This window comes from Haemorhous mexicanus, chromosome 4, assembly GCF_027477595.1.
Source record: "Haemorhous mexicanus isolate bHaeMex1 chromosome 4, bHaeMex1.pri, whole genome shotgun sequence".
Classification (NCBI taxonomy): domain Eukaryota; kingdom Metazoa; phylum Chordata; class Aves; order Passeriformes; family Fringillidae; genus Haemorhous; species Haemorhous mexicanus.
Window position 1 is genome coordinate 29829702 of NC_082344.1, and position 19570 is coordinate 29849271.

The 19570-nt window shown below is 49.4% G+C and overlaps 1 protein-coding gene across 5 annotated transcripts in view; it reads right to left on the minus strand.

Annotated features, from left to right (window-relative positions):
* LEF1 (lymphoid enhancer binding factor 1) overlaps positions 1-7613 on the minus strand; it is a 70965-nt gene extending 63352 nt beyond the window's left edge. For 4 of the 5 annotated variants that reach the window (XM_059844241.1, XM_059844243.1, XM_059844238.1 and 1 more), the window contains exons 1-3: positions 6843-7074; positions 5955-6018; positions 4341-4474 (exon numbers count right to left, since the gene is read on the minus strand). In XM_059844241.1, the coding sequence (XP_059700224.1) occupies positions 4341-4474; positions 5955-6018; positions 6843-7052 (408 nt within the window). In that variant the 5' untranslated portion in view covers positions 7053-7074. Of the gene's footprint in view, positions 1-4340; positions 4475-5954; positions 6019-6842; positions 7075-7589 lie in introns of those variants that run through there. The other variant, XM_059844239.1, reaches the window with a different exon arrangement.
* Positions 7614-19570: the final 11957 nt, after the last annotated feature.

Here is a 19570-nt window from a genome sequence, read left to right on the forward strand (position 1 = left end):
CCACCAAAACTCTTTCCATGACCATTCATGGCTTGGGTTTATGTTTCACAGTGGCCTGCCTGACTAACTTAGACTGATCAGCTGTGATTGCTTGAGTCAGAGCAGCTGAGAGGCACGTTTGTAGCAATGAGGTGCCACTAGTAGGGCTAAGCAGATTCCTGTTCTTTCCCAGTGCTGCCATTTGGCACTCACTAAGCTCCTCAGAAAATAATGCTAAAACTCCTCTCTGGGCAAATGCTAATACACTCCATCAAGTTCTGCTTCCATACAGCCAGGAAGCTCTGTGCTCCTGTGTGCTTGATTTCAAAGTTATCTAAGGAGTTAATTGGCATCATTCAGCTGCACTGCGAAGCCGTGCACTGTGTGGGGTGAAGCTGCAGAGCTTCAGTGTTGGATAAGCAGCTCTGGCTTGTGGAGCCCCTCAGCTGCCCATTTCCTCAGGCACGGGCCTGGGGTTGTGGAGAGAAGAGAAACATCTGTGACAGGACCACAGCTGCCTAAAGCCCCAGAGCATCCTGCTCCAATGTCAGCTTGGGAATCAGGGCAAAGGTTTCTAGTGGGTGATATGGGAGCACGAGCCGAGCCACAACTTGCGCGCTGTGAAAGCCTATTTCATATCGGGCCAGGGAGGTTTCAGCTGGCCACAGCTCCCAGCAATTCCCTACAACTGCATGGTGAGAAGCTAATTCTCAGGAAAAGACAATACAATGAAAAATCAGGTTTGTGTCCTTCTGCAGCTCCCATACATTCCCCTTGGGGCTGCAAAATTTCCCGACAAGCAAGTGAATCAGCCCGCTTTCTGAGAAACAGAAGATGTAGCTTGGGAAACAAAACCCTCTCACTGAGGCTCCATAGCCTCTCATTTTTGCTATTTCTACCCTCATCCTTCTTTCTGCCCATACTATCGTCTGAATCTCCTGGGACATCACCTCTTCAAGATGGGAACTAACTCCATACCCCCGCCACACAAAAACACACAAGGAATATCCAAAATTAGGGCTAGTCCTGTGCTGTTCTGAGCAATCCAACTCTCTTGGAAGAATTCCTTGTCATTTTCAGATAGGCTGCATTGTGCAAGTTGCCATAAAATGTTTATACATTGTATCCTCCGACCTATTTAACACATCCAGCTGCTACAAAGAGGCCGGAAGAAAGAAACCCAGACCCCAAGAACACAGACAAAAAGTAGGTTGCAGAAATCTCCTATCTTTCCATAGGAAGTTTAACTCATGGGGAATGAGAAATAAATCCTAAATTATCTTCTGGATGAATTTAAAACATGGAGAAATGATCCTTCTTCAGTCACTTCCTCTGTTCCCACGTTCCCATCAAACAGTCAAGAAACCTTTGCCACCCCAAAACTAGTCTTGTTAACCAAAGGGAAAAAACCCCACGCGTTAGAAAACAAACAGCTGTTTCCATCTCCCATCTTCAGTACCCCTGCGAGGCTCAGAAACCACCGAGAGCTATCTCAGCACACAGGATGCACATTCACCAGGTGTTCCTGTGGTTTGGCACCCTCACCTGCCACTTCTCCTGCAGCCACCCCAACCCACTGCTGCTCCTCCACTCACCCACCCGTCTGATAAGAACACAAACTGCAGCAGGAGGCTCCTACCTGAACTTGCAATTAACACTCTCCTGCTCCTACTAATACAACTTGGAAATAGCAAATCGGTTGCCAGTAAGATAAGAAAATTAAAAAAAAAAAAAAAAAATAAATGGAGGAGGAGAATGGGGAAGAAAAGACCTCTCTAAAAACAGCAGATTTTCGAAGATTTTGAATCCTTCTCAAACACCCTCTCCCTTCCAAAAGCTGCACAGAAATTAAGACTTCCATTTTTCTTAATTATGGTTTATTAGGCAAGCTGTGTCTGACTATAGATTTGTACTTTTAATTTTACAAAGCAAGCTTTTAAATCATTCGCCTTTTTAAAAAAGAGGAAAGGCTTTTTCCCCTCCCCTCTACATATGGTGATGAAAGTAACTTTTTTCCCTTTCCAGGAAAGCTTTGCTCTCCCTTCTCATAGATGGTCCTTGCCCAGTGTCTGGATGCCGTTCCCCAGGGGTGCATCCCTGGGGCAGTTTGCAGTCAGCAGGTCCTTCCAAGGTGGAAAAAAAGATTCAGCGCCCCAGGGCGCCTTTTTAATCCTGGCTAACACCTCCAGGCAACAGATGCATCAACAAGAAGCGTCTTTGTCATGCAAATAGCAGGGCGCAGGTACACACCAGGCACAAATGGCTGGGGACTACTGACACCCCAGGGGAGACCTCTGCCTCCAGTGCTTGCGGATCTCAGCTGCTGCTTGCCCTGGAATGGGGAGGCAGAGCAAACCTGGAGGGCAGCGGCCGGGACCCCACGGAGGCGAGCGCGGCGCCGGAGCCGGGAAAGCCACAGGGAGAGCGAGCATGTCACCTCCTGGACGCCGCGTTTTGATCTTGCGCGCATTAAAACCCAACTGTCAGCAACGAGCCTAGCAAAGATTACAGTTCAATTAAACAAAAAAATTATTTAATAACTCAAGCGTGTAGCCTTGTGGTTAAACTGAAAGAACTCCGGGCTTATGTCAACACTGCAGCCCTGCAACAGCACTGTTTTATTGAAATAGTGGTGCTGCTGTAACATGCAAGAGCAGCACTGAACTAAATTAGCCCCTCAGATGTTCAGCAGGCAGCTTTACAATTAAAAACAAGACATGTTTTCCCCCCTTCCTCCCCTCCACCACACCCTCAAAGGGCAGTTCCTCAACAGCCTCTGCAAGATGATATTCTGAGGGCATTGATGCCAGATCTGTACCGAGTGGCAGCCCCACGGCATTCATACATGGAGAAAATCCTCAGTGAATAATTAAATTGGATTTTGTTGTTCTAAACCATGCACCAGCACTCAGGACTTTCTTAGGAAAGTAACAAGGCAAAGAGGAGGTAAAAAAAAAGTCTGAAGTTTCCTAGTCCTCCAAAGGGTAGGTTTGAGTCTCGATGCCCTCTTGAAAAGCTGCATGTTTTTCCCTATGATACATCCAAAAGGAAGTTTTGTGTAGAACAACGTTTACAACAACAAATATCAACAGACTGTGATCATCATGCTTCACCCTAAATGGCTGTAAGCCTCTGAACTGGAATTTATACACATAAAAACCCCACAGCTATAGAAAGCAATATATTGCATGAGTTTTTGCATCTTTCAAATGCAGATCCATGTGTTTTGCAGTGCCAAAGCACCCTGTCACTCTGACTCCAAATATACACTAATCTAACATGTTTCGCTGCTGTCAAATTACCAGTACAGATCAGGCCCCCTTCTTTTTGTTTTTTAAGTCGAATGCCACAGTCCTGAATAAAAATCAAGAACGTCAGAGAGCAAAACAATGCCATGACAGAGACCTTCAAGAAAAAAAAAATCTAGGAGCCAGTAAGTGGAAAAACTGCTTTATCACAGGGAAGTAACAGCATCCAACTCCTCCTCTCACAGCACGCACAACGGCAGCGGCATTTTTCCAGCACGATGCCTACAAGCAAATTGTTTCCTGCTCCACTCAGGTTCTACTAATATAATTTCCACAGCTCATTTTAACACTGCCTCTCCATTGCTCTATATGTATACCAAGAGGCTTACAAAAATAAATGGGGATTGGCCATCCAGAATTAAAAGTACATTTAAATCCATTACGCATGAATCTACACCAATGGAAACAGAGGGACCAACCTGGAAGAATCAGTGCTCACCACAATGTAAGGGAAAGCTGTAACCACTGCATCATGGTTGGTATTAATTCCTAAACGACCATTTCACAATTTCTGGCTGAAGATACAGAGTATGTTTCAAAGCAATGCTGCCAGATAGATAAAGCCTTAACACAGACCAACTGATGGTGGAAATAAATATCAATCAGCAAAGAGCAATGCCACATCTGAAGTGCAAAAAAAAAAAAAAAATCCAATCTTCTCATCTTACTGTCATGTAACTTTAGCAGTTCTGCTTCCAGCCCTTGATTTTCCTCCTAACAAACGAAGAGTTAAAGCCAGAAAATTCACATCTGTCCCAGTCACTACAAAGACAGCATTTACATCATTCTGCCATACATTATCCTACAGTCGTAAACCAAAGCTCCCCCCACAAAGCCCCCAGCCCTGTTCACAGACATTAATCTCAGCTCTTCCACTGCGATCACGACCAACACCTCTAAGAGCTCTCAAACTGCTTTGGACAGAGGCTCTGAACAGCAGACGCTCAACCTTCAACTGAAGGTTCCCAAAAGACCCTGCTATAAACAAGCTCTGCAGACCAAAGAGGAGGAAACCCAGCTTGCCAAAACCAGCCTTTGGAAGAGATAACTCACTGTTCTGGGGATGGGTGGCGACAGAGATCCATTAGGCATGTATGGGTCGTTATTCATATTTGGCATCATGATATACCCAGAATAACCAGAGTACGATGGTCCCTTGCTGTATAAGCCATTGTCTGGATGCTTTCCTAGGGAAGATGAAACAATGATTACATTATTCCCCATGTATGCATTTCTCATGAGTTAGAGCACTCAAACAGGTACTGTGCATATATAAAAATGTTCTTAATGCAAATGTTTCCTTACTCATGGAAATTACTGCTGACAGAAAATGATACGAGGCAATTTGTAAAAACATTTTTTTTTTAGGAAGAGGAAATTCTTTAAGGAACAAGTATTCTCGGTGAGGAGTTTATGTTTAAAATACAGAATCACCTCAAAATAAATAATTTTGCTAGTGCTCATTGAAATCAAAGTAGATACATCAGCAATGACATCACATTTCTCAAGTAGCACTTTTACCCAATTTTATACATGCCTCTAGGATTTGTCAATTCAGAATTATTGCCAGTATGGCTTTCCAACATCATTTTTAGGAAAGAGAGGACAAAGCCGTGATAACTAGATATAATAATTTCCTTCTCTTGCTGAGATAGTGTGTGCAGTGAACAGTTCATTCTGACTATGCTTATTGGGAACAATTAAAGGGCAGGGGTTGGCTTGGAAGGAGATCCTAACAATTTGGGAGGGAGGCTGTTAAGCACACATGGTACTACAGTCACAAGGGAAGCCCAGTAAGGGAGGCTATTTGGTAGGGAAAAAAAAAAGTGTTTGCATCCAGGTGCTGCAAATAGAGTGAACAGGTCTCCCACCTACATGCCCACTGACAAGGATACTACTTGGAAGTGAGGTTTTAAGAAGATGCAGAGCTGAAAAGTACCCAGAGCTGAACACCTCCCCCTCGCTGCCCAAATGCTATGAGCATGGACATCATTGCTTTTAGGCTGTTCAGTTACAAATTTGGAGGAAGATGGTCACAGAGTCCTGGAAAGCACCAGGACTGAACTCTGCCTGTCTTTATAGGGCATTTATAATCTGGTTTAACTTGTGATGATAAGCTTTTGATTTTAAACATAATCTCCCACCCTTCACAGCACACATTCTTTGCACGCGTGTCCAGCTTCCTAAATGATGTTTGATGAACTCTGCTACTTCCTCTGTCCTCCTCAATCGAAATTAACCATTTGAGACATGAAAAAATGCAGATCTGCTCATACTTAGATTTGAAAAAGGAGATTTAAGTGACAGACTTTGGCTACGGGGAAAAGCAGAGGGTTTCTAAACACAACTGTACAATGTATGAGTGAAGAAATAGATGTATTTAAGGTGATATCCTAAAAATAGTTACTTCTTCAGTGAAGATCCATTTGGCCTACTTATCAGTTTCTAAACAACTGGAATACCATTTGGTCACTCAAGATAAACGTGCTGCACGTTCATCTCCTTTTTAAATGCGCTTTGAAAACGCTTTGGAAATGCTTTGGCATCCCTCCCCCCTCAAAAGGCATTAAATTTATGTTTTCCAAAAGAAACCAAGTTTGAGGACTGTGTGGTGGGTCACAGAGGGACAACTGTCCCAACTGCAAGATGGGACAGTGCGAGTCTCACCTTCCTCGGGGTGTTCTCTGCCTTTATCATGGTAGGAATCCTGTGCTTGAGTCTGCCTGGAAACCTGACCACCAGGAATCCACCATCAGAAAAGAAGAAAAAGAAGAAAAGTCATTGTATGGATGCTTGTTTATCAGACACACTGCTACAGTTTCTTGAAGGAAACAAGGCTTTTAGAGCACAAGATTAACATCTTTCTTTTTCCTCCTAAGTCGCTTGGAAGGCAACTGTTCCAGAAACATTTGTGTAAACTATTGTTTTATGACAACGTGAATAACTACAGGGCTTTGCAAAGCATTTCTAGCAGAAACACCCTGCATATAATGAAAGTGGATAATTTCTGGAAAATATTTGGCGCTCTGGTGGTCAAAACACTCTTGGTAAAAAGATACCAAAAATAATAATGAAAATCAGGTTGCCCTCCTTAGCAGATCTTTAGGAAAAAAAAAAAAAAAAAAAAGAAAGAAAATTAAATAAAAAAAATTAAACCAAAATTTTTTAAAAGGCAGGTTCCCTGCTCGCCCTGAAGTTATTTTAGAGTCGGGAATTTCTTCCCAAACAGTTTTATGCAAATCCCTTAAAGAGTTTACAGCTAACGCTCCGACCCGGCTGATTTTACTGAGGAAATTTCATGGCTACTTGAGGTCTAACACCACCGCACCGTCGGGGAACTCGCGGCAACTTTCTCGTCCCGGGCCGAAGCGCCGAAGGAGCTCTGCCCGCCGCATCTCTGGAGACTGGATTTGGGGTAGAACGATCTCTTTTCCTATGGGAAATTTTTCCCCGGGGCCCCTCCGAAGCTCCCTCCCCGCGGCGGCGGCCGGAGCCCGCCGGCACCCCGCGCCCCCTCCGTCCGCGCTGCCCCGCGGAGCCCCCGCGGCCGCGCACCTCGTGCCCGTTGGCGCCGGGGGCGATCTCGGACTCGTTGACGAGGGAGGACTTGATGTCGGCCAGGTCGCCCTCCTCCTCGGGGTGGCTGATCTCGGCGAAGATCTTCTCTTTCTGGGGGTCCCCCTCGTCCTTGAAGGGGATCATCTCGTCGGTGGCGCAGAGCTCCGGGTCCCCCCCGCCGCCCCCGGCCCCCGGCAGCTGCGGCATCCTCACGGCAGCGCGGCGTCTGCTGCGGCCGCCGGCCCGCCGCGGGAAGGGGAGCGGGCGGAGCAGCGGGGGGAGGAGGAGGAGGAGGGCGGAGGAGGAGGAGAGAGGAGAAGAAGGAGGAGAGAAGAAGGAAAAATCCCGTGAACTCCTCGGGGTTGCTCTCGGCAGCCGGAGACCCCCGCCCGTCCGCCCGCCCCCTCGGGGCCGAGGTACCCCGTCTTCCGTACGACGCCGACGTCTCGGGGACCCTCGCCCCGACGCGCCGCACGGCCGGAATAGGTCGAAATACGCTCGCCCGTGTCCCAACCGCGCCAGGGACCGCCCCCCAGGAGACCCGACCCTCCTCCATCCCCTCGGGACCCGGGCTCACCCCGGGGGCGAGGAGACGCGAAGGGGAGCGGAGCCTGCCCGCGTTTCGCCTCCGAGTGAAGTTGCCACCACCCCGGCGGGACCGAGTTAAAATGGCTCGGGGGAGGCGGGCAGGGGGAGGGGGCGTCCCGGGGGAAGGGGCCGGCGCTGCCCGTGCCGCGCACCCACCGGGCCTTTGTCCGCCGCTTCGTCCGCGGCTCCGGGCACGGCTAGGCTCGGCTCGGCGGCACCGCGAGGGGCCGAGGAAGAAACAGCCCCGGGAGGGAGGGAGAGCAGGAGGGGAGGGATGGAGCGGGCGGGGAGGTGACCCCCCCGCCCCGCTTCCCTCCGCGCCCGCGGGCAGGGGAAAAAGTTGCCGGCACGGCGCCCCCGGCCGCCTCCGCGCTCAGCGCCCGGCGCGGGGCCTCCTGCCGCAGCCGGCGGGCGCGGCGCCCCACGGGGGGCGGCGGTGGGGAGCGGGGCGGCGGCGGCGGCGCAACTTCAGCATCGCTCCCGCCCTCCCTCCCTGCGCCGTCGGGGCGGGGCGGGGGCGGCGGAGATGAAAGGAACCGCCGCCGTGACTGACACCGTGTCCGGGCCGGGAGGGCCCAGCGGCGGGGGCGGGGAGAGGAGGGGGCTGGGGCCGGGGCCAGCGCTAGCGGGGAGGGAGGAGGGAGCGGGTGCGGGGCTGCCCCCGGGCAAACTTTGCTCTGGCTGCGCGGAGTAGCCTCTGTGTCCGTGTATGTACCTACACGCACTCGTGTACGTTTGTGTGTGCGTGTCCGCGTCGCGGGTGGTGCGCCGGGGCACTGCCGCTCCTCCCTTCCCAGCCAAGAGCCCGCCGAGGAGGGCACGGGCACTAGCTGCATCCCCGGGAAGGGCGGACAGACCTGCTTTTTTAGGGCTGCTTTGTTGAGCCTTCCCCATCGCCACATGGCGCTGCTCCGGTATGGGGAGTGTGCGAGGGGTTGACCAGGCTTGCCCGCTCCCGCATCGGACGAAGGGCAGAATTATGACATCCCCATTGAATCCAGCAAGTGCCCGGCAGAAACGAGTGGTAGCCCCCGAGAGACGGGGAGAAACCCGCCGGGGTGACCTCGTCCCAGTTTCGGAGCGGTAAATGGAGCCAGAGCAGTAACGGAGATTCACCCTTCCACCCTGTCCCGTTCCTCCAGCTGCCCCGTTAGCTCCCGGCTGTTCCGGCGTCACCCGGCGACAGGGCACGGGTGCAGTAAAAAAAAATCATCCAGACAAAAGCAGACGCTGCGCTTGGGGAACGTCAGGATCCGCAACTTTTATTTTGCGAACACGATGGGCGCACATTTTGCAGGAAACAACTTCCCAGTATTTTGGCATCGGAAAAGTGCGCTTTGTGCTTTGCACATGCCCCGTCAGGTTGCTAAACCTTCAAGCGCCGGGAGCCGGAGGAACGGGAACATGTAGATGCTCAATCCGTTTTCGGCAGATGCTGGGTTCGGCACGGCGGCACTGCCGGCCGGGACACGGGCGGGCTGAGGCTGGCTGCCCACGCCGCCGCCCGCGGCTCTGCGTAATCGTCCTCGAACGGGTAATTAAAATCCAGCTGAGAAATTAGACCCTCCAAACCCCGAGAAAGGGAGTAAGTTAGCGGGAAACGGGGGGTGGACTTGCCAAGTCGAACAAGTGCGTGAAAAAAATGATCGAGAAAGGAAGAAATTAGAAATGTAACTTCTGGGAAAGGGCTTAATTGTGCACTGCTCCCCAGATGCAGGGAGACCCCCTCTCTCCCGGAGACGGCTGCAGAGAGGCCATGGGGAAGCGGTTGTTTGGAAAACGACAGGCAGCTCGGGGATGGTTCCTGAGCGGAGATGCGCATCTCCGCATCCCTCCCGCCCCTCTTCCCTTTCCTGGCGCTCGGCGGGTACCGGACAGCCGGGCCGGGCAAAGCTGCCCCGGGACGCTCCCGTTCTGAAAAAAAGACCTTCGCTGAGAGGCTGAGCGTTGAAACCCGCTCGCCCGACGGGACGGGGCGGCGCGGCCCGGGAACAGGCAGGGACCCCGCCGGAGGAGCCGGCAGCGCGGCCACTCCTCCGTTTCATTACCGTGTCCCTCTGGAAAAGCAGCCTCCCCCTCGCCCCTCCGCCGTGCCTTTAGGTGGGCTGGAATCTTTCCCGGATCGGTTTTTTGGTGGAAGGATTTTGAAGGCAAAAAAGGGCCGGGGTGGGGGCGGCGGGACCGGGGCGGGGGAATGTGTGTGTGGAAACCGTAATGATTTACGACAAAAAGATAAACTCAGGAAACGTCAACTCCAACGTCAAATTTGACTGGAGACAACACAAAGCTGTCGCTTTACTCGCAGTCCTTGGGGCACGGCCGGAGGCGGGGGGCAAGGCCCGGGGTACGGGGACGCCCCACGGTGGCCCCGCTCTCGTCCCCGGCGGGACCCGCTGCCCTCCCCGGGCCACCGGGAGCGCGCCCGCCGCCGTGCCCGGTACCCGGCTCCGCAGCGGCTACCGCGCCGCTTGGCACTTTCGCAGGGGTGATTTTTGCGTTTTAGGTGTTTCTTCTTTTTTTCTCTTTTGCTATAAGCGTGAGTTTGTATTTTCGCGGTTTTGTTTGTTTGTTTGCTTGCTTTGTTGTTTCATTTTGGACAGGTTTTGCTGGGTTTTTTTTTTTTTTTTGGTCGTTTGAGTGGGTTTTAGCGTTTCAGAGGGAGCTGAGGAGTTTTTGTTTGTTGGGTTTGTTTTGCATTTGCAGCGTTGAAGGGACCCCCACCTCAAGCACTCCCGACGGCCAGCCCGACTTGCCCGAGCTTAGGGCGGGGTGGGGGACGCGACCGGGGAGGGCAAACCGGTCCCGGGGCGGGCTGGGCTCCAGCGCTCGGGGCAGCGGGACGAGCCTGTGGAGCATCAGGGGCGCTGAGAGGGGGGACCCGGGGTGCCGATGCCGACCCCTCCGTGCGCAGTAAGCGGGCCGGGGGGACACAGGACACTCGCGTGCGAAGCGGCGTCCGCCGGCGGCGCCCCTATATAGGGGAAAGGCGGGAGTAGGGCGGGGCGGCGGCGCCTTTGATGTCCCGCCGGCGGCCCCTTTCATCCCCCCTCGGTTCCCCCCCCGAGCTCTTTGTGTGACTAAATTTGGCAGGAGCATGGAGGCGCGCCAGGGCGCCCACGTGTGCGCCGAGCTCCCAGCTGAGAGAGCCGGGGTTTTCTTCCGGGTAAGGAGACAGCGGGGGAGATCAAAGAGTTTGGGGAGCTGGAGCCGAAATGTGCAGTGGAAATAAAGTGAAATTAAATAAATAAATAAATAAATAATAGAAAAGGGGAGGGGGGGAAAATTCCTCCGTCCTGGACGCCTGCCAGTCAGAGGCAAGGGGGAGCAGGGGGAGCACACAGTGGTCGGGGGGATCGGCGGGAGGGAGGAGGGAAAAAATATTCTCGGAGAAGGGGGTTGCAGTTGTTTTCTGAAAAGAAAAAAAAAAAAAGAATAAAAAACAACCAACGAACCAACAGACCAAGCCTTTTGTTTAAAGCCGCCGGGCTGTGGAGCCAAGCGGGCTCCGTCGGGAAGAGCCGCCCGACAGCGCGTCCTGGAGCGCGGCCGGGCCAGGGCTGCGCGGCCGCGGGTCAGAACTCCCACGTACTACCTGAGAAACGCTGGGCAACCAGCGGCAAATACCCCCCTTCTCCCGCCCGCGAGGTCCGTTCCGAGGTTCCGAGGGAGTCTTTCTAGGCAAACCCTCCGCGGTTTTTTCTCCCCCTTGGAAGCGGTGCCGAGTGTGGTCCCACGAGGGGTGGGTGCCCCGGGGGCCAGGCGCCCTTTGCGGCAGCCCACGCTGCTCCCCGCGGCTCCCCGGCGGACACCGCGCTGCCGAGGGACAGCGGCGCTTCTTCCCGAGCTGGGCTGGCACAGCCGGGCTGCGCCACGGGAATGCCCGGGCCCCGCTGCCGCCCTGCGCGCCCTGCCCGCCCCGGGCCGGCGGCGATGGGCACTCGGCTCTCGCTGCTCCTTCAGGACTGCAAAGCACAACAAAGAATGTTAGCTTTTAAAATTTCTCCAATCGAGCCTTCTCGGTGCCTTTTCAAGGCAATGCGACTGAATTATGGGTGTTCCTCGGGTCTGCGTTTGCTACCCCATTTAGATAACACCCGTGATTTATGTGCAAGTTGAATATATAGGCTGAATTCCCAAATTCCTTCTGAAGCTAAAAAATCCTCCTCCCCGAGGACATGGGGTGAACAGGGCCAGAGCAGGGATGTGATGATTATCCCTGGCTCTGCAGAATTATCCCGCTGCTGCAGAGCATCACTGGGGAGCCAGCCCCAGGCTGCCTCAGGTTGTATGGATGTGTTTGGAAATATGGACCTGTCCTGTGCCTCTAAAACAAGGATAATACATCTAAGGCATTTTTTTACACTGTGAGAATAAATGCATTGTTGTGTTTAAAGAGACTCTTGTCTTCTGATGAACGCCATAGGGAAAGCTGTAAATAACAGATTGGGATTTTGGGGGGAGAAAACCCAGTGTCCTCCCTCACTCTTATGTTGTACCAGGCACAGTCCCTTTGGTGATGCAGTTCCTTTTACAAGCACAGTGTCCAGATATCTGGCATACCTTTGGATTTGGGTCCAGGTTTGGATTGCAGGCACTGTGGCTCACACTCCATGGCCTGTATCCAGCTGTTTATCGGGGTGGGTCACCTGTCGTGGCCTCCAGATGGTGCTGAGGCAAGTTCCTGGTAGCCTTGAGGGAACTTGGGTGTGGTGTGGAGGGGATTTCTCATTGCACTTATGATCATTCCTGTCATGGTGGCTGAAAGGGATTCTTTCCAACAGTCAAGAGCATTCTGCCAAGTGAAGGGAACTATTCTGTATTTGGTGCAGATTTATATTTTAAATGGAGAAAAAAAACCAAAAAGGGAATGATATATTCTGGTTTTGAAGACTCATTTATTATGAGCCTTTATGAAATACGGACTCATTTTTCAAATTTATAACAAAGGGCATCCTGGCTATGTTTCTAGCAGCTATATCAAAGAGTAACTGCACTTCTCATTTAAAGCTACTTTGAAAGAGATCACATGTAATAGGTATTAGGATATTAAGAGTGTATATGTGCTTTTTGCTTTTTAATTTACACATCCAGCTTTCCAGTTCTGGGATGCCATTAATGTTCTTAGCCCAGAATTACTCTATTTAAAGAGCTAGGTTTTCTTAGCTCTTGCAACAACATGGGCTTTATGAGATTTGAGTGGGCAAATCTTACCAGTGCATTTTTACTGTAAGAGCTTTTGTTTAGAGGAAGGCATTGGTGGCTCAGATCTCATGAATGTGTTGTTATCTTATTTTGAGATAAAAATAGTTAGTAGTTAGTGTCTACTTTCTTCTTTTTTTTTTCTTTTTTTTTTTTTTTTAAGTGCAAGATAGAATACAGGGCAAGTGGCATGATTTATTGAAATAAATGATGACACAGAGTAGCTTGCAAACTAACCCTTACATTGAGCAGTGCCATTGCAGGATTATTTCTGATGACTCATCAAATCAGATAATCCACAGCATGTGGATAAAAGGGGACGCAGGACTCAGAACTAAACCCAGAAAGCCACGCTTGGAAAAATGCAAAATCTGAGGTTAATGTTGTATTAAAGGTAAGACCTGAGAAGAGCACGGCAACATGCTGCCCCCCAGCAGGGATTTTTAGCCTGGCATTTTTGAAAGGACCAAAGAGATGTTCAAAGGGAGTGGAGTAAAATATCCCTGAAGGGGCCTTTGAAAATCCAAACTTTAGTAGTTTTGTGGGACGCCACATTAATGTGAGATTCTAGCTGAAGAAATGTGTTTTAATTTCAGAGTAGCAGTTTTGCCCATTTACGTCAACATTTCCTACTTTCTTGGAGGGGGAAGTTCAGCTCCTGAATAAATAAATGTTATACGTGTCCCAGAACGGATGAGATTTTCTCCATCCCCTGGAGCCAGGATGCCACACCCAGGGGCAGTGTCTGTGGGCAGGCTTTCAAAGGCCCCTCCAACCGAGTCCTGCTTCTGCATCTCTAGCTTGGACTCAGAAGTGCTGGTGAGTGTCTCACGCTGCAACTTCTCGGATGCACCAGGGAAAGCCCCCAAGGGCCTTTTGCTGGGGTTTTGTGCACGTGTCTTTAGAAGCCTTATGCTGAAAATGTTTATTTCTATTTGTACTTGATTGTACAGTGCAAAATTAGTTTCTGGAGCCCCGTAAGTATATGAGGTGCTTTGTAAAGCAGTCACCCTTTTACAACAGCCCTCGGCTTGGCTGTAGCTAGACCTGTTTTGGAATTCAGCATACACCAATTGATATATTGTGCCCAATATATAATGACCATGCTGAGCTGACTGAGCACCAGTGTTTCCTTCTGGCTTTTGAAATGGCAATCGTTGCCTTTCTGTGCTCCCAACGAAATCAAAGCATCTTGTAATCCTTTGCTTGTTTTTAAGTGACAGTAGTCCTCTGTTCCCTGGCAAATATTGCCAGCAGAAGCCTGGTAGCTCCAGACAAGGTCCTTTGAAAGTGGTGGGAGGGGAGAGAGGCTCTGCAGGCAACTTTCCAGCAGCAGCTGTGCACTAACGGCATGGGAGTGTGGGAGGGTACTCCCGGGTTAGTAAGACAGTTCAGCAATGCAGTGAATGTGTGCTTGCAGTACATTACTCCTATTTACTTTTTTTAAATTCCCTGACCTTTGTCTGACCAAATCCTTTGCCGAAACGCAGCTGGATGGGGAGGGGAGCAGCAGCCAGGCTGTACCAAGGATCCTGCTGCGCTCGGTGGAACACGCCGAACTCCCCCAGGAAAAATGTTTAAGGCTAGTAACAAGGTGGTGAGTTTTCCTTCTTGCTGAGAAAGTTATTTGGAGTTGGGTCCTATTTTACTGTACCATCTCTCACTTCCCATGGAAGTAAGTGCCATTAATTTGCCTGACAGAGGTATTAAACTGTAACAGCTGAATACCAGTCAAAGGCAGCACTGTTTGATAGGGAAGTGCCAGAGAAAGAGGAGTGTGCAGGAGTCTGTGTGTTGTTCAGAGCTTTGTGATCTTAGCTTCATCACAGCTTCACAGTTTCAGGTCTGGTAATGGTCTGAAAATACAAGTCTTCATGGTGACTAGAAGGCAGAGAGGCACAACCTGTAGGGACAGCAGTTAGGGCTCACCTTTTGATGAAGAGCAAGATCAGTCTGAGTTGCAGCTGGTCATTTCACATTCACTCCATTTTCCTTTGAGTGGGTCTCATGGACTACTTGTGTCCATGTCCAGGAGAAACAGGCAGTTTTGGCTTGGAATTAAGAGTTTCAGAAAGACTCTCTGAGACCAAGGGAAGTAAATTATTGTGAGCAAAAGTTCTGCAAGTTGTCAAAAGAGAACATCCCATGCAAGGAGATTTCAGTCAAATCCTGCAGAAACTGACTCACAATTGTGCTGGAGCAGAGACCTGCAGATGAGACTCCGTGCTGAAAAAGAGCTGATGGGGGTGGCACTAAGGACAGTGTGGGATAGAGGAGAAAACTGTAAGTGAATGGTGCCACTTAAAACTCCAAAATTCCCTGTGTGGTGCTGCTCTGAGTCTCCCAGACCACTTGTGGTTACTGCTGAGCTCAGCCAGAGCATGGATGCTCAGGCTGTCTTCAAGTAAGCCCTGCCTGAGGAGGAGAATGGTTTCTGCCCTGCTGGAGAAGAGTAATGAGAGAGAGGGACCCTTTAGGCTGGCTGGGCTATTGCAGAAGGTGGAAGCAAGGGTTTGGATTGTGGCCCTTGCTGCCAATCTGTCAGGTTACACCATGATTGATCAGTCAGCTTCTGGCCTGTTCATCTCCACAGAAATCTTTGCTTTCTCTCCTGTTTCTACCTTGCCTCCTCTGCTGCTTTGTGCTGGTCAGAAGGAAGGAGCAGCTGCAAAACTTGCACGTCTGGGTGAGCCTCAGTCGTCAGCTGAGCCGACAGCCCTTGCCCACGCAGCAAAGCTTTTCAACAAAACAAGAGACTCCAGATGAAAATACTCTTCCTGCCTAAAAGACTTTAATAACTTTTACTAACTTCAGCACCTTTTTAAACAATGTGTAATTAAATTATGAAGTTTCTTGCTGCAAGACGTTATGGGATCTGACAGGATGAATGGATTCAGAAGAGGATTGAGCAAATTCATTTTGTCTATGAAACAACTGGCTGGATACAACTTTCAGCCTAAAAACTCCCTGGACCTCCAACTGCAGGCAGTCATTCTGGGCACACAGAAGGTGATGCAGCACAGGAGTGCAGATTGGAAAATCAAAAACTGCAGAAAATTACTCAAATGCATGCTGTGATGGAAAAGCCAGAATCTGAATTTGCAGCATGCCATCAGTCACTGGCCTCGAGCTATAACCAAGATTGATACCAGCTGATGTATGCATGCTGCTACTTATGTTGATAATGAAATAAAACTTTCCCTGCTTTATTTGTCTGTCCCTTGAGGAATTCAGTTTTTCAGACCTCTCTCACAGCCAAGGCTACTTTTTATTACATTTATTTATGTTTGCTGGCTGTGAAGCATCTAAATAGTGTTTCATTAAAAAAAATCTTTATACAAGAAAGATCAGAAGCGTTCTGTGGTATTTATTTTTCTTTAAAGAGGGTATCTTTGGCATGCAGACAGGCTGTGGCTCACCATTATAAGTTAGCAAAGGATCATCCATGAGATATTAGCCATAGCCAGAATAATATTAGATAACTAGAAAAATCAGCTTTTAATGGGATTTAATTTCATGTAGGATAGATTATTTTGAATTTCAGTAAAGTTTTTCCTTGAATGCAAACAAACACCTTGTTATTTTGAGTTCTCTTCCTCTTAAACACTGTGCATTTAGCCCTGATATGGGCATAGGATTCACCAGATTATTTTGCATTAGAAGAGTGCTATCTTTAGTGAGAGCAATTAAGGCAAAGGGGCTGCAGGCCAAAGCACTGGAGCTGCATAAGGATAGCAGAAGCTGTAGATTAAGCTGTATATTAATTACTTGGTTCCCTACTTGGAGCTATGAACAGTGAATTCTTTAATTTAATGTTGCATTTTTTAAGGTAGTTTGTGGTTCACTGAAACCCAAAGCATGGGGAGGTTTTGCAGGTAGATATTAAAAAGGTGAAACTACTACGGATGTTTTGAGAAAAACAGCTGCAGCAGATGCAGAGGTGGATCCAGAGGGAGGGCGCAGGGCAGCTCTTGGAGATGTCCAGGTACATTGCTTTATGCAAACTCTTGCAAAGGGCTGCAATAAGATGGGCTTACTTCATCCACACCCTGACCTGGGCTGTGGATTTGATGTTGGGTGAATGAATGTCTGGTTCGGGCAGGAAGGTCTCCCCTCTTGCTCCTCTCCATGGTTTGTGGAGCTGCTCACACAGCCCCTGTTACACATGGTATGCTCTCCAAATTAACAGGTCTCTGCCCCAGAGAAGCTTATGCTCTGGAGGAAGTTCATGTTTTTGAACTTATTTGAATTATCCTCATCTGGGGAAATGAATTCCTTTAGCTCATTCTCATCTCTCAGAAGCTCCTTGTCCCCTCAGTCAGAATTTTGTCTCCCTTGCTGCTGCTGCACATCCTCCCTGTGGACTCTTCCCACAGCTGGGGAAGCCTGCAAGATCCCCTGGGGCTGCTCCTGATTTCCCGCCAGGCACCAGGGCAGCTGCCCAGTGCCCGAGCAGGGGAGGGGGCCCTCTTAATGTCACTTTGTTCGGTTGATCTGGGGCTTGTCAAACATATGTGCCTTCAAAAGCCCTGGCTCTGACCTGGGAAACAGGTGGCACCTTATTAGCCTTTTCAAAGGGAGCTCTCCTGATCTGCTGTGTAATTTAGGCTCCTGTGTTAAATATAACCCAGTGTGCAGCGATGCCTGTAACCATCGTGCTTGGGCCAGTGCCTGCTTGTCAGTTCTGTGGGGCTCTGCACAAATGCAAGAGCTCCCACTGGGCATCCTCCCACCAGGCTGAGGGTCTCTGCCTGTGGTGGCTGTCATCTGTCATGCAAGGAGAGGATCCTTCGTGCCTTACTCCCATCAAAAGCACAAATACCCACTTACTCTATGGTAGAGGAGGAAATGGCAGCAGCAGCAACACTCTTCACACTGATTCTGAGATCCATCCCTACCACAGAGCCACAGAATCAATGACATTGGAAAAGGCCTCTGAAATGATTGAGTCCAGCCTATGACTGAGCACCACCACATCAACTAAGCCATGCCACCAAGTGCCACGTCCAATCTTTTCTTAAACACCTCCAGGGACAGTGACTCCACCGCCTCCACACACAGGCTATTCCAGTATCCAAATTCCCTGATAACAGACATTAGTGTAATGTTACTTGGTAAGTGTGAAATAGTTAACATTTTACTTCTCTGCCCCTTTTCTCCCATCAAGAGCCTAAATGCCAGCCATCACCTGGGTGATGTGGAAAATGCATGGCTTTTGATTGACCCGAGGGCTGAGCTTCCTTCAAAATTGCTGTGGGCAGGAGGATCCCAGAGAGAGACACGGGCTGCTGTCAGGCCAAGGAAGGAAGAGTCTGTGCCCAGCAGGATTGTTGGAAGTGGAAAGGCAAGAGGCAGCCAAACCAGGACATTTTATTTGTTGTTGCCTGCTTGCCCTGCCTGAGTTCAGACCACGTAGCTGTGGGACAGTGTGAGCACACCTAGCTGGGCTGGTGTGGTGGCTGCATTTTCCCTCAGCAATGAAGGGTTTTCCACTGTGTAACTTATTGTGCTGGGCTGTGCCAGGAACCAAAGTGCTTATCCCAGGAGGGCTAAACAGTTCACCATCTCTGTAAACAGTCCACCATCTCTTTTGTAAAGGTGAGTAGGTCTGGCCAACCAGTATCACCAGAAGGTGTTGTCAGTAGGCATTTTTCAGGAATACTGATTTATTTAATTGACATAGAAACTATAAGGACAGCTCTCTAAGTTTGTAAGGCTTTAAAAGCTTAAACCAAGTGAAATGGCTAGAACACCACAAACCTGCTCACTGAATTCTGTCAGCCCAGCTCCTCCCTCAGAACCCACCTCTGCTGGATGCAGCCTAGAAACACATGGTTTAGTCCATGATGCTGTCCTGGGGAAGGTGAGAAGAACTCTCCTTAAAGCTGAAGGAGCCTCACAACAACTACAGTACCCTGGAGCCTTTGCTTCTTCAAATTTCATAGCATCTGGCACAAGCAGCTCTGTCAGATGTGATGGCTATGGAGTAGTGCATGCAGAAAAGCTGGGAGCATTTGGAGCAAAGAAAAAGTAAGGCACCTGAGGATATGATGTCACATGGAAATATCAGGGGCATTCAACAGTAATTGCACCTGCATGTCAATTATCAGGCACGTTTTGGGGTTGTGTTGGCCTTTTTCTTTATGTGCATCAGGATCTGCCCCACTTCTCCATTGCTACCAAATTCTTAAGTTGTTTGACAGGATTTGGTGAAGTACACCATCCCATCAAGTTTTTGTGGATTTTTCTGTGTTTCAACCTAGAAGTATTTTTTTTTCAGCAAGATTTTGGAGCAAGATTTATTTTCAGTTTCTTTGAGGCAGTTTGGAGCCAGAAAGGAACAAAAAAGCCTCCAAACACCAAAGGAAATGGTGCCACTGAACAAAGGGTCCCTTGTTGGTAAACTTCCATTTTAAAGTGTTGGTGCATATTCTACTGGAACAGTTTTTCATTTTTCACTTATACAGTTCAATGTTTTAAATACTAACCTATTCTTGAGTCGAGTACTTTTTAAGGCCCTTTGGAGTGTCTTTTCAGTGCTGCGTCTGTTTCTGAGAAGGCTGAGCTGTCTTCACTCCTGTGTATCGATCCTCTTGGATAATGTATCCGAAGAGAAAAAGGAGAGAGTGTTTCAGTTTGCAGAGAAGCACAGCTGAAGAGAGGGAGCTGAATCTGTCCTGTAATCTGTCAGCTGCAGAGCCTTCATCACTGAATGATCCTCACCTCATGTTTCTTGCAGCACAACAGCAGGACTCTATTTCAGAAAAATAACAACCCAGGAACAAAATAAATTTAAAAAAACCCACTCCCTTGCTCCCCCCTCAATTTTCCTTTGAATCTAGACATGGTCTAACCAGGAGAATTTTTTTTTTTTCTCTGCACTTTTCCCTTAATATTTCTGTCTGCATTGCTGTGCCGCTCTCTGCCGCCAAAGCTAA